The sequence below is a fragment of the Procambarus clarkii genome, chromosome 24 (genome assembly GCF_040958095.1).
Source record: "Procambarus clarkii isolate CNS0578487 chromosome 24, FALCON_Pclarkii_2.0, whole genome shotgun sequence".
Lineage (NCBI taxonomy): Eukaryota > Metazoa > Arthropoda > Malacostraca > Decapoda > Cambaridae > Procambarus > Procambarus clarkii.
Window position 1 is genome coordinate 7,134,074 of NC_091173.1, and position 17,565 is coordinate 7,151,638.

The following is a 17,565-nucleotide window of genomic DNA, read 5'->3' on the forward strand; positions in this document are numbered from 1 at the left end:
GTTGTATAAAGCCAGGGTGGAATAGTGGGGACAGTAAATTGGGTTTCCGAGTTTTGGAGTAGAGAGAGTCTATATTGAGGTTATTTGTAGCCCGTGTGAGGAAAGGTTGTGAGTGAATGGTTGGGAAGCGGGGGATATGTGGGTTAACTGTTGGGTTAATTTTTTATCTGTATGGGTGTGTCTGGTGAGCAGTGGTACAGAGTGACAGATAGTTGGCACACATTATGTCTCGTCTGGTGGCTAGGCTTGTGAGGCCCGTTTTCCCGTAGAGTCCGAGGATAGGAGTGGAACGCATTGCGCCACATATAAGTCGCATGGCATTGTTTTGGATGACCTCTAGGCTCTGTAGGTTAGTAGGCGCCGTCGACGCATATGCTTGGCAACAATAGTCTAGTTGGCTCCGAATGTAGGTTGTATAGAAACGGAGCAAGATTTTATGGTGTGCTCCCCAGGTGGTGCCAGTGAGGGCTTTCAGTATGGCGAGTCGGGGTTGTGTCGTCTGTTTAAGGTGTTGAATGTGTGCTTTCCAGGTAAGTAAGGGGGAGTCTAAGTGCATGCCAAGGTATTTATGTTCTTGTACGTGTTGGATGGGAGTGTTGTGTATTGTGAGGGTGGGTAGATGAGCAAGTCTTTTTTTAGTGAAAATTTGATAATAGGTTTTGGTAGTACTGACTTGAAGGCCCCATTGTTGTGTCCAATCTATGAGGTGGTCAAGTGCTGTTTGCATTGTTGAGACTGTATTAGGTAAGGCATTGTCTGAATAATACAATGTTAAGTCGTCGGCGTACGCCGAGAGGCGAACAGGATGGGTGTTAGGCAAATCTGCTAAGAATGCAGCAAAAAGGGTTGGGCTTAGTATGGAGCCTTGCGGGACACCCGTTTGTATTGGGATGTCATCGGAAAACTCCCTTTGTATATAGACTTTAGAGGCCCTGTTCGTAAGATAGGATTTTAACCATAGAAGTAATCTTCCCTGTACGCCTAAACGCGCAAGCTTTGCGAGGAGGCAAGTATGAGGAATGCTATCAAAAGCTCCTTTGAGGTCTAAGTAGAGAACAATGCAAAATTTGCTGCTTCTGAGGGAGGTGCGGATTTCATGTTCAAGGAGAGTATTTGATCGAGTGTGGAGCATTGTGGTCGAAATCCAGGTACACCACGAGAGCTTACAGACCGACTGTTTACGTTCCAGCATGACATGTTGGGTAGAAGCGACCTGTGTACCGTCGCTTTTGTTAAGGCTGGGAATAAGCCGTCAGATGTTGGTATATAAATAGTGTTAAAGTGAATAATTAAGATTTAATATGGTGCGTGGCTTTGTTAGGGATAAAGTTTATTTACGTGTAGAATATGTTTTGATTTATATGTAATCATTATTCTTCGTGAAACTCTGTGTACAATTAATGAATAACTTCCATGTAAGTAGCATGTTATGCAAGTGTATGTCTTTATCATCACCCAGAGTACCTCTCCTTATCTTCACACACAGTTCCTCTCCTTATCTTCACGCACAGTTCCTCTCCTTATCTTCACTAAGAGTATATCACTCTCACTCAAGAGTCGCCAGCAGAGATAACAAAGCATTACATATATCAGGTAAGAGTAAAACACAAATTTAATCAGCCAATTTTATTTGAAAATATGTGTGATAAATAAAGGAGCAACACTCAAAAATAAATGACAAATGTAATTAAAAATTATTATTTCTATAAATCTAATGAGATCTTTTTCTGGAAGCTTAAAACCCATGTCAGCGTTTTCGTGTGGCACTGCAACCATGGCATTGAGTGCCATGACACAGTGCCACCGAGGACAAGGTCCTGGAAGGCGCAACAATAAAACAAAAGATACCGAGGGAGGATAAAAATATTAGTTGACACTGAACTAACACAGCTACTCTCTCTGTGATGCTTACATGCAAGCTAAGATGAAGTCTGAGATTTAAGTCTTGTTTTCGGGATATGTTTACACCCTTACACCCTACTCTACATAATATGTTTACATCCAGTGAGTTGATCTGCAGCCCTTGAAAGATGTATGGATGTGTGTGGTCATTGTGGCCGCTGGCTACACCATGTGGTCATTGTAGCAAGAACATTAGCCCCTAATAAATACAAAACGTCGACCATACATGATTTTTACAAATTAGTATGCAATTATTTTTTATCGTAAATACTAATATCCTGCATATTTTGAGTGTTTACTTGCTTGCACTTTAACATTGACCAATATATATATATTTAACATGACAGAAAACAAAGAGTCCAAGATAATAATTCCCCTTAAGTGTTCAGTACGTGTTTATAAATGATGGATTGATTAGTAATAATTATTAAAAGCCAGTCAATACGTCCTGAAGATCAACTTCAGCGTTGCAGCAGACCACAATGTTAAAAATCTCGTGTATTATCTTTCGAGACCTGCAGAGTGATGCATGGTGCAGTGTGTGTGTGCAAGTGAGGCTGGTCCCAGAGGAGATGAGGGAGGGGGGGGGGGGAGATGAGGTGTCGCATGATGGTCACGGCTCATCCCAGCGCCACCTCACAAGGAGCAGTGTGCTCCATGAATCAGATGTGTATTTGCATCACCAGCTATTTCCTTTGACAACCAGTTATTTAACCACATATTCAGGAGTTACCCATACAATCAGCTGTTTGTTCTTGCAATCAGCTGGTGGTCTCTATAATTTTACAATCAGTCGGTGAAATTTTTATTCATCTGTGGCCCTTACAATCAAATGGTGAACTTACAATCTGTTGGTGGCCCCTTACAATCAAATGGTGAACTTACAATCTGTTGGTGGCCCCTTACAATCAAATGGTGAACTTACAATCTGTTGGTGGCCCCTTACAATCAGGTGGTGAACTTACAATCTGTTGGCGGCCCCTTACAATCAGGTGGTGAACTTACAATCTGTTGGTGGCCCCTTACAATCAGGTGGTGAACTTACAATCTGTTGGCGGCCCCTTACAATCTGGCGATGAATTTACACTCCGTTGGTGGCCATTACAATTAGGTGGAGAACTTACAATCTGTTGGTGGCCCCTTACAATCAGGTGGAGAACTTACAATCTGTTGGTGGCCCCTTACAATTGGGTGGTAGCTTTTATGGACAGAAGGCGTTCTGAGTAAGGAGCAGGAAGCCTTTAGAGTGATGTGTGGGCGCGAAGAGCTTGCCGTTGAGCACCTCACCCACGCTCCCCAGCCTCACACCCTCGCCCAACACCGCCGCTCCAGCTCAACCTCTTCACTTCCTCTTGCCGAAGCAGCTGACGGCGTTGAAGGCGCACTGTTTCCAGTAGGAGCGCTTCCTCTGGAGGTCCTTGATGTCTGCGTTGTTTCTCAGACGCTCCACCATCTGCTTCGCGAAGAGGTAGTTGATGAGAGCAGCGTCGAGGGAGCCGTCGTCGTCAACCAGCTGAAAGGAAACGGGAGTTAAGAAATGGTCCTTGGCGCCATCTGTGTAGAAACAGATGGGATTGACTATTGTCACCATCTGTGAGGGAAACAGATGGTGTAACGTGTTATCAGCAACGGGGAAACAATATCCTACACGCACACACATCCACCAGCCCACTAACTTATCTGCCCACCAGGCTACCACCACCTCCACCACCACCACCACCACCACCACCACCACCACCACCACCACCACCTCCACCACCACCACCACCACCACCACCACCACCATCACCACCACCATCACCACCACCACCACCACCACCACCACCACCACCACCACCACACAATACCATATAATGTCTGAGAACTTTAAAACAAAAAAACTGAGTCCTTAAAACTATGCAAAGTTAATCACAATGGTGCAGAAAGCTTAACTTAATTAACAAGTTTAGCATTTGCATTTCAATTGACATAATTTGCTTGAATGACATCAGTGTAGCATGACTGATGGATTACATGGCAAATCTTTCCTTAGGGATCTGTCTGTCTGTCTGTCTTACGCAACCTTAAATAAGGACAATTAGAGAGTACGGACGCTTAATAAAGTTCACTGAAGAAGATTCGCCACCTTTGTAACACAATATACAACAAAAATGAATAATATAACACATCACTTGTGGATTCTCACTCAACACTTTGATATTTTCTTCACCTACAACCCTCATTCTTTTGTGTGTATATATATATATATATATATATATATATATATATATATATATATATATATATATATATATATATATATATATATATATATTGTCTGATATTGTGTCTAAAGTATGAGGCCTGACTCTTAGGTTTAGCGTCGCCCAACTTTGCAAGATGACACTTGTGGGGGTGTGAGTCACAGCGGGGTCGGCCCCAGTGCCTCGCTTTAGGAATCGAGTAAATAAAATGTTTTTTCTGTTCCTAAGTCAAATATTGTACTAATATGGGCTTGAAATATGCAAAGAGGCAGTGAGAAATACGCTAAGATATATAAATCATACAGAAGTATGTAGATAAGTGTGTATATAGAGCAGTACAACAATATAAACAGACAAAATATACACTGGTCTATAACCTTCGCGAGGCAACTCACAAGTTAGGGAAGATATTTCAAATTGGCAACATACACCTGAGCACCCAGGGAGCGGCAAGAGAGGCGATGTTCTCTCCAGATGCAACACAAACTTCGTCACTAACGCCGCTCCCACCCTGGCCGCCCACCCCCACACCGCTGGGCCAGATGTAGGCTTAAGGCCGCGCTGCTAAAATCCCTAAAAATCCGCCTCCCCCTCTCCGCGCACCTGTGTGTGAATGGTGACTTTAGTCCCGCCCTGGTCCTCAAGTGGCGCGGGTGTACTCCCCTAGTTGTGCTCGCCGGGTTGAGCTTCGACTCTCGACTCTCAGTCAACTGGTGTACAGATTCCCGAGCCTACTGAGCTCTATCATATCTACATTCTAAACTGTGTATGGAGTCAGCCTCCACCACATCACTGCCTAATGTGTTCCATTTGTAAACTACTCTGACACTGATTTTTTATTTCTTATGTCTCTGTGGCTCATTTGAGTACTCACTTTCCACCTGTGTCCCATTGTGCGAGTACTACCCGTGTTGAACAACCTGTCTTTATCTACGCTGTCAATATCCCTGAGAATGTTGTATATGGTGATCATGTCTCCGTCTCCTCTAACTCTTCTGTCTCCTGGCGACGTGAGGTTCAATTCGCGCTGCTTTGCCTCGTAACTCATGTCGAGTTGTTCTGAAACTACTCTGGCGGAATACTTTTGAACCTTCTCCAACTTCCTTTATGCTGGATAAGGTATGGACTCCGTGCTGGAGTTGCATTCCCCAGGATTGATCTGAATATATATAGTAGTCAAGGTTCTAAAGAATTCCTTACATTAACTTTCAAATGCAGTTCTGATGTTAGTGAGCCTCCTATACGCCGCTGACGATATCTTTTTGATGTGAACTTCAGGAGACAGGTTCGGTGTGATATCAACTCCTAGATCCTTCTCTCTGTTCGTATCATGGAGGATTTCGTCTCCCATTTGGTACCTTGTGTCTGGCTTCCTGCTCCTCCACTTAGCTTCATTACTTTACAATTACTTGAGTTAATCTCTTGTAGCCATTTGTTGGACTATTCCTTCAGTTTGTCCAGGTCGTCTTGTAGGCTCTTGCTGTCTTCCTCTGTCTTAATCCTTCTCATAATTTTCGCAATATTGGCAAACATTGAAAGGAACGAGTCTATTCTCTGTGGAAGATCATTTGCATATATCAGGAACAGGATAGATCGAAGACATGATCCCTGTGTATAAGAGAGAGAGAGAGAGAGAGAGAGAGAGAGAGAGAGAGAGAGAGAGAGAGAGAGAGAGAGAGAGAGAGAGAGAGAGAGAGAGAGAGAGAGAGAGAGAGAGAGAGAGAGAGAGACAGACAGAGAGAGAGAGACAGAGAGACAGACAGACAGAGAGAGAGAGACAGAGAGACAGAGACACAGAGAGAGAGAGAGAGAGAGAGAGAGAGAGAGAGAGAGAGAGAGAGAGAGAGAGAGAGAGAGAGAGAGAGAGAGAGAGAGAGAGAGAGAGAGAGAGAGAGAGAGAGGGAGAGAGAGAGAGAGAGAGAGAGGGAGAGAGAGAGAAAGAGAGAGAGAGAGAGAGAGAGAGAGAGAGAGAGAGAGAGAGAGAGAGAGAGAGAGAGAGAGAGAGAGAGAGAGAGAGAGAGAGAGAGAGAGAGAGAGAGAGAGAGTGAGAGAGAGAGAGAGAGAGAGAGAGAGAGAGAGACACTTGGCCACACATAAAGTTAGACAAGAGTAAGCATGATAGAGGTGCACATGACCAGAGATAATGAAGACCCTCAACATTGTAGAGGCCGCGCTCCTCTGTCCGTCCTCCTGGGGTGTGTGTGTGTGTGGGGGGGGGGGGAGGGAGGGCACGTTGGCGCAAAAAGTATAGAAGTGCCATGGTGGATGTATTCAGCTAATTGTTCTTGCGGGGGTTGAGCTCTGGCTCTTTGGTCCCGCCTCTCAACTGTCATCAACTTTTTTTTCTACACACCCACCCAGGAAGCATCCCGTAGCAGCTGTCTAACTCCCTGGTACCTATTTACTGCTAGGTAACAGGCACATCATGGTGAAAGAGACTCTGCCCATTTGTTTCCAGTATCGCCGTGGGATCGGACGCTAGGATTACGATTCCCGAGCGCTGTCCACTCAGCCACCGTCTCGCTACTCCACCTGCCACCAGGCCACATGGGTGGCCACTGTGGGTGGGTTGGTAGTGGATGTGGGTGGGGTGGTGGCCACTGTGGGTGGGGTGGTGGTGGATGGGTAAAATGGGGATTTGAACTAGTTGTCTGATGGAAGTACAGAAGTTCAATAGTACTTTCGCTTAGGTTCGAATCCTAGGCGAAAGTACTAATGCTTGCTAGGCGAATGTACTAATTATTGCACTAGTGTGTGACCGCTCTCTCCCCACTCAGTATGATCAGTGTAATCTCTCCACTCGTTTTGCTTCACATATTAAGTTTTCTGTGTTGTTCTAAGACCTGAATATCGAAGGTTACCAGCGATCATTAGCGAGCAGGAATTACCCAACATTTGTAGGAGAATTTTCCAGTGTCACGTGGGTGGATGTGTCCCCCGGGGCGACCTCCGACTACCATCACCTGAGTCTACACACTCACACAAGGGGGAAGAGACTAGGAAGGTGGGGTCACACAAGGGGAGAGACCCACCTTCCGGGTCACTCCCTGGGTCTTCTGGGTCACTCCCCACACCAGGGGAGTGACCGGGACGCAGGTCACACCAGGGGAGGGCCCCTAGAGAGAACCTTCCTGGGTACAAGGGGAGTTAGCGAGAGTAAAGCATTATCAGAGTATCTGTGAGAGCCAGCCTTACAAACACACTTAACGATAAATATGATAGTCATCCCTGCCAGCGTCGGATCAACCAGGCTATAACTGCGTTACGCCAGTGTAAAAGCATAAAGGAAACACACGAGGTTTATATCACACATACTTGCCACCATCGCTCTCCCTCACAGAGAGAGAGAGAGAGAGAGAGAGAATATGGTACCCATATGTGTTTGTGTGTACTCACCTATATACTCACCTATATGTGCTTGCAGGATCGAGCATTGACTCTTGGATCCCGCCTTTCTAGCTATCGGTTGTTTACAGCAATGACTCCTGTCCCATTTCCCTATCATACCTAGTTTTAAAAGTATGAATAGTATTTGCTTCCACAACCTGTTCCCCAAGTGCATTCCATTTTTCTACTACTCTCACGCTAAAAGAAAACTTCCTAACATCTCTGTGACTCATCTGAGTTTCCAGTTTCCACCCATGTCCCCTCGTTCTGTTATTATTACGTGTGAACATTTGATCTATTTCCACTTTGTCAATTCCCCTGAGTATTTTATATGTCCCTATCATATCTCCTCTCTCCCTTCTTTTCTCTAGTGTCGTAAGGTTCAGTTCCTTCAGCCGCTCTTCATATCCCATCCCTCGTAGCTCTGGGACAAGCCTCGTCGCAAACCTCTGAACCTTCTCCAGTTTCTTTATGTGTTTCTTCAGGTGGGGGCTCCATGATGGCGCGGCATACTCTAAGACGGGTCTCACGTAGGCAGTGTAAAGCGCCCTAAAAGCTTCCTCATTTAGGTTTCTGAATGAAGTTCTAATTTTCGCCAGTGTAGAGTACGCTGCTGTCGTTATCCTATTTATATGTGCCTCAGGAGTTAGATTAGGTGTCACATCCACTCCCAGGTCTCTTTCTCGAATCGTTACAGGTAGGCTGTTCCCCTTCATTGTGTACTGTCCCTTTGGTCTCCTGTCACCTGATCCCATTTCCATAACTTTACATTTACTGGTGTTAAACTCCAGTAGCCATTTCTCTGACCATCTCTGCAGCCTGTTTAAGTCCTCTTGGAGGATCCTACAATCCTCGTCTGTCACAACTCTTCTCATTAATTTTGCGTCATCTGCAAACATCGACATGTATGATTCCACTCCTGTAAACATATCATTTACGTAAATTAGAAAGAGGATTGGTCCCAGCACCGATCCTTGAGGTACTCCACTTGTTACTGTTCGCCAGTCCGACTTTTCGCCCCTTACCATTACCCTCTGGCTCCTTCCTGTTAGGTAGTTCTTCACCCATACTAGGGCCTTTCCGCTTACTCCTGCCTGCCTCTCAAGTTTGTATAGCAGTCTCATGTGCGGTACCGTATCAAAGGCCTTTTGGCAGTCAAGAAATATGCAGTCTGCCCAGCCTTCTCTGTCCTGCCTTATCCTTGTTACTTTATCATAGAATTCTAAAAGGTTTGTTAGGCATGATTTCCCTGTCCTGTGTGTGTGTGTGTGTGTGTGTGTGTGTGTGTGTGTGTGTAAATGAGGAAAGGAAAAACTGGGTTCATTCTGCATGAGATCATGAGAGTTGACCCACCGACGTGCTCTACATGTTAACTAACAGCAAGTGAGTATACATTAGTGTGCACTGTATACCACCTAAGCTTAGGTCTTCTGTTGGACTTAAGGCCTATTAACTTCCAGAGGGTTATTAAGACCATCACAATAACTTAGGCCAAACAGCGAGAATACTTTACTTCTGGACTATGTTCAGGACTAAAGTGAAGTCTGTGTATACATAAACAGTATACTGTGTATACTATGTATACATAATACACCTCGAGGCGAGGTATACCTCTCCGAGTAACTATAATACATACCGAAATGTTCTGTGAATTTATGGTTATATAAAATGTATTATGTGAACTTACGCATACTTTAATATATCGTGTGTCATATGTATATTACATCAATATAAATTATTATTATTATACATCACCTTCAGCAAGTGACGGAGAAGAAAACGGGAATAATTATTTATGCATGTGGGCGCAGAAAACGTGAGGGTGGCACCGGGGAGGGAGGGAGGACTCGGCTAGATTGTGTGGTGCAGGGTAATTTGCTGGAAATTACGAGGCAATACACCTAATTCAGCAAGTTTAAGTGATGGCGCAACGTTATCGGCCGACATTACCATCATCGCGTTTTCCGTTTAGTGTTCAATTATTTACTTTCGCTACATTTGTCATAATTGCATCGACAATCATCACTTTTATTGGTTTAAAGTTTACTTATAAAACACCTATGCGCGCTAGCGCAAGCGCGCGCACACACACACACATGATTGTTGACATCTGGAGGCAGAAATTCGTAGTCTCCCCTGCAACATTTATTACGTCCCACAATCATATTTACCTGTATTTACCTGAGGGCCACTAACACTCTGGTGGCCTCGGCGAGGACAGGAAGCCGGCGGCTTATCAAAAGTCCTCCCATTTGTCCTGATGATTTTCTGTAGCTGGATTTTACAATTCAGCAGTGTTTTGGCATTTACGGCTTCTGCAGGTAGGCGGTTCCATGGGTTAATAATCCTGTGGGTGAAAAATCATCTGCTGTTCTCAGTCCAACATTGTGGCTTGTTGAGCGTGAAACCTTTGCTTCTTGTTTGTGTTACATCTGAGCTTCTGAAGACATTTGCAGGCGATGAGTCACAATAACGTGGCTAAAGTAAGTTGATTAGACCACACACTAGAAGGTGAAGGGAAGACGACGTTTCGGTCCGTCCTGGACCATTCTCAAATCGACTTGAGAATGGTCCAGGACGGACCGAAACGTCGTCGTCCCTTTACCTTCTAGTGTGTGGTCTGGTCATCTTCTGAAGACATTGTCTGGATCAACATCCTCCAAATTGTTCAGTATTTTAAAACTTTCAATGAGATCCGCCCTGTCAGGCCTGGTTTACAGTACATACAGGAATCACAATAGCGTGATGCATCAAATGAACAAAGTGTTATGAAGAAAGGGCGAAGAGGTAGAACAGCTTATTGACAGAGCTCGGGTGCATGGGGGGGAATTGTGTAAGACCCTGTTTGTCTCGGAGAGGCTGCAGGATCCGTGGTAAGTCAAGTTGATTTCCGGGTTGCAATTCTTTTGAGCATGTCGTAGCTCAGTCGATTAAGGCGCGTCTGGGATCCTCTCGGACGTAGGTTCGAACCCTCGTCACGGGCCTTGTGGATTTGTTCTGGTTTACAGAGTTGTTAGCCCTGAGGCCCTCAACGTTCCTGGTACAAAAGTCGACTTAGTTCTGGAATGATTTTTGTCGCCCGGTGTTGAACTTTCTCTAAAGCAGCTGTGTCCTCTTGAAGATGAGGTCTCCAGGCGTGGATACAATTATCCAAGTGGGACGCACCACAGATTTATACACTTAAATAATCACCTTCTTTACCTCATAGTCAAAGGTTTGCTTGATTATTCAAAGTGTTCGGTTAGTCTTTTTTTTTTTTACTCTCGCTCCCGCTTACTGTGTAACTTCCAGTGGATGATGGAGATAATCACAGTATCTCTGAATTTTGTATTTAATTTTAGGCAGGAGTCTTCCTGCGAGAGTCGCGCAGGAAATTTCCTTGTATACAGTCACTGGGGATCTACCGTGGCTGTATACAGTGACTTATACTGTAGTACTTGATGCTAAAGTGCAATTATATAATTCATATTCAAATTCCATCATCGCGTTACCATTTGTAAGTTTATACAAAAGGAAGTACATGCAGGTTTACTTTTGGCGGGAATACCAGCGGTCGGCAGGAGTAGAGACAATGTTGGCTACTTGTGCGTGGTGAAGGTCAGGGGGTAGATGCTCGCCTCGTATCTTGAGACGATATCGGGAGCTTAGCGTCCCCGCGGCCCGGTTCTCCACCAGGCCTCCTTTTTGTTACACACCCCCAGGAAGTAGCCCGTGGCAGCTGTCTAACTCCCAGGTACCTATTTATTGCTAGGTGAACAAGTGCATCAGGGTCATCAGGGTGAAAGAAACTCTGCCCATTTGTTTCCGTCTTTACCGGGGATCGAACCCGAAACCTTAGGACTACGAATTCCGAGCGCTTAGCCACTCAGCCGTCAGGCCTCCCCCCTCCCTCAGGGGTGCACAGTGTTCATGTACATTATGTAGTGTTTTTATGTATATATATATACAGTGGTTTATCTTGGTCATATACAGTAGTTTATATCTCCCATTACTAATAAAATATAAATTGGGTACATTTTGCTTCCTTTATCTTCCTTGGGTAAAAGTGGGTCAAGAAATTTATTGAATTTTCTTTGTTCCACAATTATTGTATTTGTCAAGACATTCCGAACTTTATATCACAAACCTTTCATTTTTCCCCTCACTTCCTCTCGTTTCCTCTTCCTCCTCCTCTTCCCTTTCCGCCCTCCTCCCTCCCTCTGCCTCTCTCCCCTCAGTGTGTGAGGCACTATCAGCAGGGAGCCGTGAGGGGAGACCCTTCACTACCCTCAGTGTCAATATTTGTATGTTACATCACCCGCCTCCCCACTCTCCCCCACCTCCCCTCTCTCACAGGTAGGGGAGGTCTCCCCTCCTCCCCATGTCTCCCCTCTACCACACCCTCTGCACCTCCCCTCTACCACACTTATCTCCCGTCTACCACACCGACCTGCCCTTTCTCTTACTAACCTCCTCTTTTCTACACCCACCTCTCCCCTCTCCCCCACCCACCTCCCCTCTCTCCCTCCCCTCAGTCAAGGAGGGGCGCCTGCCACGGATGGTGTGCTGGACGAGGGGGGGGGGGTGTTCATGCAGCCATTTAAAAACAAAAATAATTTTCTATGATTATTTTGAGAGTGAGGTTTACTCTGTGATTAACAAGGTCGGTTATTGTTCTGAACAATTATGATCATGAGTAGGAACATGACAGAACAAGAACAAATATGAACAGGGTAGGAAATGAACACTGATAACTAAGAACAGGAGCGGCTATGGTCCTAGGCAGTAGGAGGGGCTGTGTGAGGGGGGATTCCACTGCCTTCAGAAACTTGTGTAAGGAATCATTCAGAACCTTGTATACCACGTATGTCAGACCAATACTGCAATATGCAGCTCCAGCGTGGACTCCACATCTAGTCAAACACAAAACGAAGTTAGAAAAGGTTCAGAGGTATGCCACCAAAGCTCTGGTATGTTCCGGAGCTGAGAGGAATTAGCTACAAGGAAAGATTACTGAGATAAACCTTACGACACTGGAAGACAGACGAGTTAGGGGAGACATGATTACTACCTATACAATTCTCAGAAGAATTGGCAGTTAAATAAACAAAAACTGCTTAACAGAGGTGGTATGCGAGCAAGGGGACACAGGTAGAAACTGAGCTGAACTGAAACCCAAATGAGCCACAGGGACGTTAGAAAGAACTTTTTCAGTGTCAGAGTAGTTAACAGATGGAATGCATTAGGCAGTGATGTGGTGGAGGCTGACTCCTATACACATATAGATATGATAGAGCCCAGTAGGCTCAGGCACCTGTACACCAGTTGATTGACAATAGAGAGGCGGGACCAAACAGCCAGAGCTCAACCCCCGCAAGCACAACTAGGTGAGAGGAGACCACACACGCCCCGGGGGGAGCCACCACTCACGACCACGCAGCCACCAGGGAAGGGGGGGGGGCCGTGTAGCTGTAGATGTAATTGAAACATCAATTTGAGAGGCGGGACGGGAACTAAGCGCAATAAAACGAGTTAAAATATGGTGGAGGCGAGACGCAGGGCCCCGCTCAGACACCTGGTAATGGATGCCCAGCGGCCTCCACAAACACCCATCCCAGCCGCTCCATGTATGTACTAACACGTTGTACTGAACGGGGTGAGAATAGCTTGAGCTACCTCATCCCTTTGTGTGTATTTTACCTCAATAAACTTATTTCAATTTCAATTTCAGCCGCTCCACCATGCTGCCACCCCGGGACTTGTACAGTAATGTAACTGTTGCGGTGTCAACAGCCTGGCCGCCCACCCATAAGGTGGTTGGTGTCAGGCGGTCCTTAACATTAGGTGGCGTCCGGGACGTCGTTTACTTTGTTCGAACGTTGGCCGAGGGCTGGAAACGTTGGCCGAGGGCTGGAAACGTTGGCCGAGGGCTGGAAACGTTGGCCGAGGGCTGGAAACGTTGGCCGAGGGCTGGAAACGTTGGCCGAGGGCTGGAAACGTTGGCCGAGGGCTGGAAACGTTGGCTGAGGGCTGGAAAAGTTGGCCGAGGGCTGGAAAAGTTGGCCGAGGGCTGGAAAAGTTGGCTGAGGGCTGGAAAAGTTGGCTGACGGCTGGAAAAGTTGGTTGAGGGCTGGAAAAGTTGGCTGAGGGCTGGAATAGTTAGTTGAGGGCTGGAATCGTTGGCCGAAGGCTATAAACGTCTTTAGAATAACGCTGCCCAATAGACTGTGAGGCTCACAATGAGGTGAGAGAATGCCTAATGCAGCACAAGTAATTGCTTTATGAGGTGAGGGAGTACATTATGAGGGTGTGGAGGCTGCCTCCAGAGACAACGGCCCACACCCCACAACACTGACACTAGTGTGTGTGTGTGGAAATATTACACCCGGTAACTATTATAATTGTCAACTATTACACCTAGAAAGTATTATTTTGACAAAATAAATAACTGGACGCTATTTAATTTGTATCATTATTACCTTTATTATTATTAAATTGAATATTGCCTTCGTTCTAATTAGTTATTTTTTGTGTATATAACACACAGTTTTAAGTGTAGATATGATAGAGCCCAGTAGGCTCAGGAATCTATACACCTGTTGATTGACAGTTGAGAGGCGGGACCAAAGAGCCGAAGCTCATCCCCAGCAAGCACAACTTGGTGTATACACACAAAGAAACTGCGAGGCGGGACCCAAGAGCCGTGGTTCATCCCTCCTCGCAAATACTGGGCGGTTTCACTGAGGTGAAATGAAACGTTGCCTGAACGCTTCTGACTTGTGGCGGGAATTGAAGCCCATTGTCCCCTGTTGTTAGGTGAGGACTTGGCCCACAGGACCCGTGTGTGCGCTTGTTGATGTGTTTACTGACCCAACACACATATGTACACATATATGTACACCCACACAGCACCTCACTTGCCATCACAGTCCCTCATCATACCTCACTGCACCTCACTTCTCTCCACACGCCTCAATCAAAAGCCAATATATGATGTGATAACTTTCAGCTGTGTGGAGGCCCCTGACCGCTCCTGTGGTCCGGCGCTCAGTCCATGTGTAATTACAACACCTAATTCCTCTTGAAGAAACAACCGGGTTTCCATTCAAATTGCTGCTGCTCTTTTTTGTTTTACGAAAACCATTTTCAGTTTATATATCGGAGTTGTCCTAGTGAGTATTGTTGGGGTGATGGTGTGGTGATGGTGCGGGTGGAGGTGTGGTGATGGTGCGGGTGGAGGTGTGGTGATGGTGCGGGTGGTGGTGTGGTGATGGTGTGGTGTTGTTGTGGTGATGGTGTGGTGATGGTGCGGTGATGTTGTGCTGATGGTGTGGGTGGTGGTGATGTCAGTTTCGGGTAGTGGTGATAATGATTTTGAGTGGTGATATTACAGGTGACAAGAGGTGATAATGGTGCTTGATAGTGTGTTGATAGTGATGGTGACAGGTTTCCAGTGGTCACGATAATGGTAGTGAGGGGTGATAGTGTGAGGGGGGTGAGAGAGGTGACCTCACCCTTAACCCTGACATGGGCGAGGTGACAGTGACGGTGATAGTGTCAGGGGGTGCCAGTGGCCACCAGCAGTGCCACCAGACACTCCTGCTCCTCTATATTACAGTCACAGAAATCCTCCAAGCTGTCAACCAGCCCGGTAAGCTTGGAGTCATCAGAGAGAGAGAGAGAGAGAGAGAGAGAGAGAGAGAGAGAGAGAGAGAGAGAGAGAGAGAGAGAGAGAGAGAGAGAGAGAGAGAGAGAGAGAGAGAGAGAGAGAGAGGTGGGGGGGGGGACAATGACAGAGAAACAAATATCAACATATGTGATTGAGTAGGATAAATCATGCAAGAAAGGAACAAGGTGAAGGAGTCTCCTCTATGGACGAGTGTGGGAACTAAATCTTTACAAATGGGTGTTTGGGATAATTTTATGTATTGAAGAATTACGTTGAACTATATCTTGACGTGAGGAGGGGGTTGACTGGGGCAGGAGGGAGGGAGGGGATTGACTGGGGAAGGAGGCGAGAGGCAATTAGCGGTCATGAAGGATTGGAAGATGTTAAATCTTATTCATAAAGGATTAGGAAAGGTAAAGCTTATTTATAGAGGATTAGGAGGCGTAAATCTTATTTATAAAGGATTAGGAGGGGTAAATCTTATTTATAAAGGATTAGGAGGGGTAAATGTTATTTATAAAGGATTAGGAAAGGTAAATGTTATTTATAAAGGATTGAGAAAGAGTAAATCTTGATTATATGGAGTGAAAGAGACAGGGAACAGGAATAGTGGATGAGTGGTTGAGGAAAGAGGAGACAAAGAAGAAAGGAAGGGAACAGACAAGAATAACAAGGAGAGGAAATACAATTGAAGGAATGAGGGAGAGGGGAGTGTGAAGAGAGGAGGGAGAGTGAGGAGAGGAGGGAGAGGGGAGTGTAAAGAGAGGAGGGAGAGGGGAAGCAGATGAGGGGTCGTAGAGGCAGCAATACCCAGCCACTATAACGACCTCCCCTCCCCCCTCCCCACGACCACCTACGAGCCACTAATCACCCCACTAACGAGGCCTTGACCACCAACAACTCAATATAAGGCACCGCCTCTAACGTGGTTCCCGCGCCACCTCTTGTTTTAATCAAGTTGAATATTCCAGCCACCTTCAACACCGGCCTTATTGTGGGGTGCAGGGGTGAGGGGCGGAGCAGGGGTGAGGGGTGCAGGGGTGAGGGGTGCAGGGGTGAGGGGCGGAGCAGGGGTGAGGGGCGGGGGTAGCTCTGTGCTGGCCTACCACTGACCACCTACCACTCACGGCCTACCACTGACCTCCTACCACTGACCGCCTACCACTGACGGCCTACCACTGACGGCCTACCACTGACGGCCTACCACTGACGGACTACCACTGTAAGGAATCATTCAGAATCTTGTACACCACATATGTAAGACGAATCCTGGAGTATGCGGCCCCAGCATGGAGCCCGTACCTTGTCAAGCACAAGATGAAGCTGGAAAAAGTCCAAAGGTATGCCACTAGACTAGTCCCAGAACTAAAAGGCATGAGTTATGAGGAAAGGCTGCGGGAAATGCACCTTACGACACTGGAAGACAGAAGAGTAAGGGGAGACATGATCGCAACCTACAAAATCCTCAGAGGAATCGACTGGGTAAACAAGGATAAACTATTCAACACTGGTGGGACGCGAACAAGGGGACACAGGTGGAAACTGAGTACCCACATGAGCCACAGAGACGTTAGAAGGAACTTTTTCAGTGTCAGAGTAGTTAACGGATGGAATGAACTAGGCAGTGATGTGGTGGAGGCTGACTCCATACACAGTTTTAAATGTAGATATGATAGAGCCCAGTAGGCTCAGGAACCTGTACACCAGTTGATTGACGGTTGAGAGGCGGGACCAAAGAGCCAAAGCTCAACCCCCGCAAGCACAAATAGGTGAGTACTGACGGCCTACCACTGACCACCTACCACTGAACACCTACCACTGACCACCTACCACTGACGGCCTACCACTGACCACGACTTCCCACACAGGGGACGAGGTCTTCCTTGTATATCTTGCATTCCCTGGAGTGGGTAGACAGGTGAGTGAGGGGGAGGGGGTGACAGGCGAGTCACCGAGTGAGAAATGTGATGAAACAATGAGTAACTGAGTATAACATTATACCAATGAGTAACCAAGTATAACATTATACCAATGAGTAACCAAGTATAACATTATACCAATGAGTAACCAAGTATAACATTATACCAATGAGTAACCAAGTATAACATTATACCAATGAGTAACCAAGTATAACATTATACCAATGAGTAACCAAGTATAACATTATACCAATGAGTAACCAAGTATAACATTATACCAATGAGTACCCAAGTATAACATTATACCAATGAGTAACCAAGTATAACATTATACCAATGAGTAACCAAGTATAACATTATACCAATGAGTACCCAAGTATAACATTATACCAATGAGTAACCAAGTATAACATTATACCAATGAGTAACTGAGTATAACAATATAACAAGGAGTAACCAAGTATAA

The 17,565-nt window shown here is 45.9% G+C and overlaps 1 protein-coding gene across 2 annotated transcripts in view; it reads right to left on the reverse strand.

Annotated features, from left to right (window-relative positions):
• Window positions 1–1,611: 1,611 nt before the first annotated feature.
• LOC138368168 (prohormone-1-like) overlaps window positions 1,612–17,565 on the reverse strand; it is an 85,458-nt gene continuing 69,504 nt past the window's right edge. For both annotated transcript variants that reach the window (XM_069330529.1, XM_069330528.1), the window contains one exon: window positions 1,612–3,415. In XM_069330529.1, coding sequence (XP_069186630.1) covers window positions 3,245–3,415 — 171 coding nt within the window. In that variant the 3' untranslated portion in view covers window positions 1,612–3,244. The remainder of the gene's footprint in view (window positions 3,416–17,565) is intronic.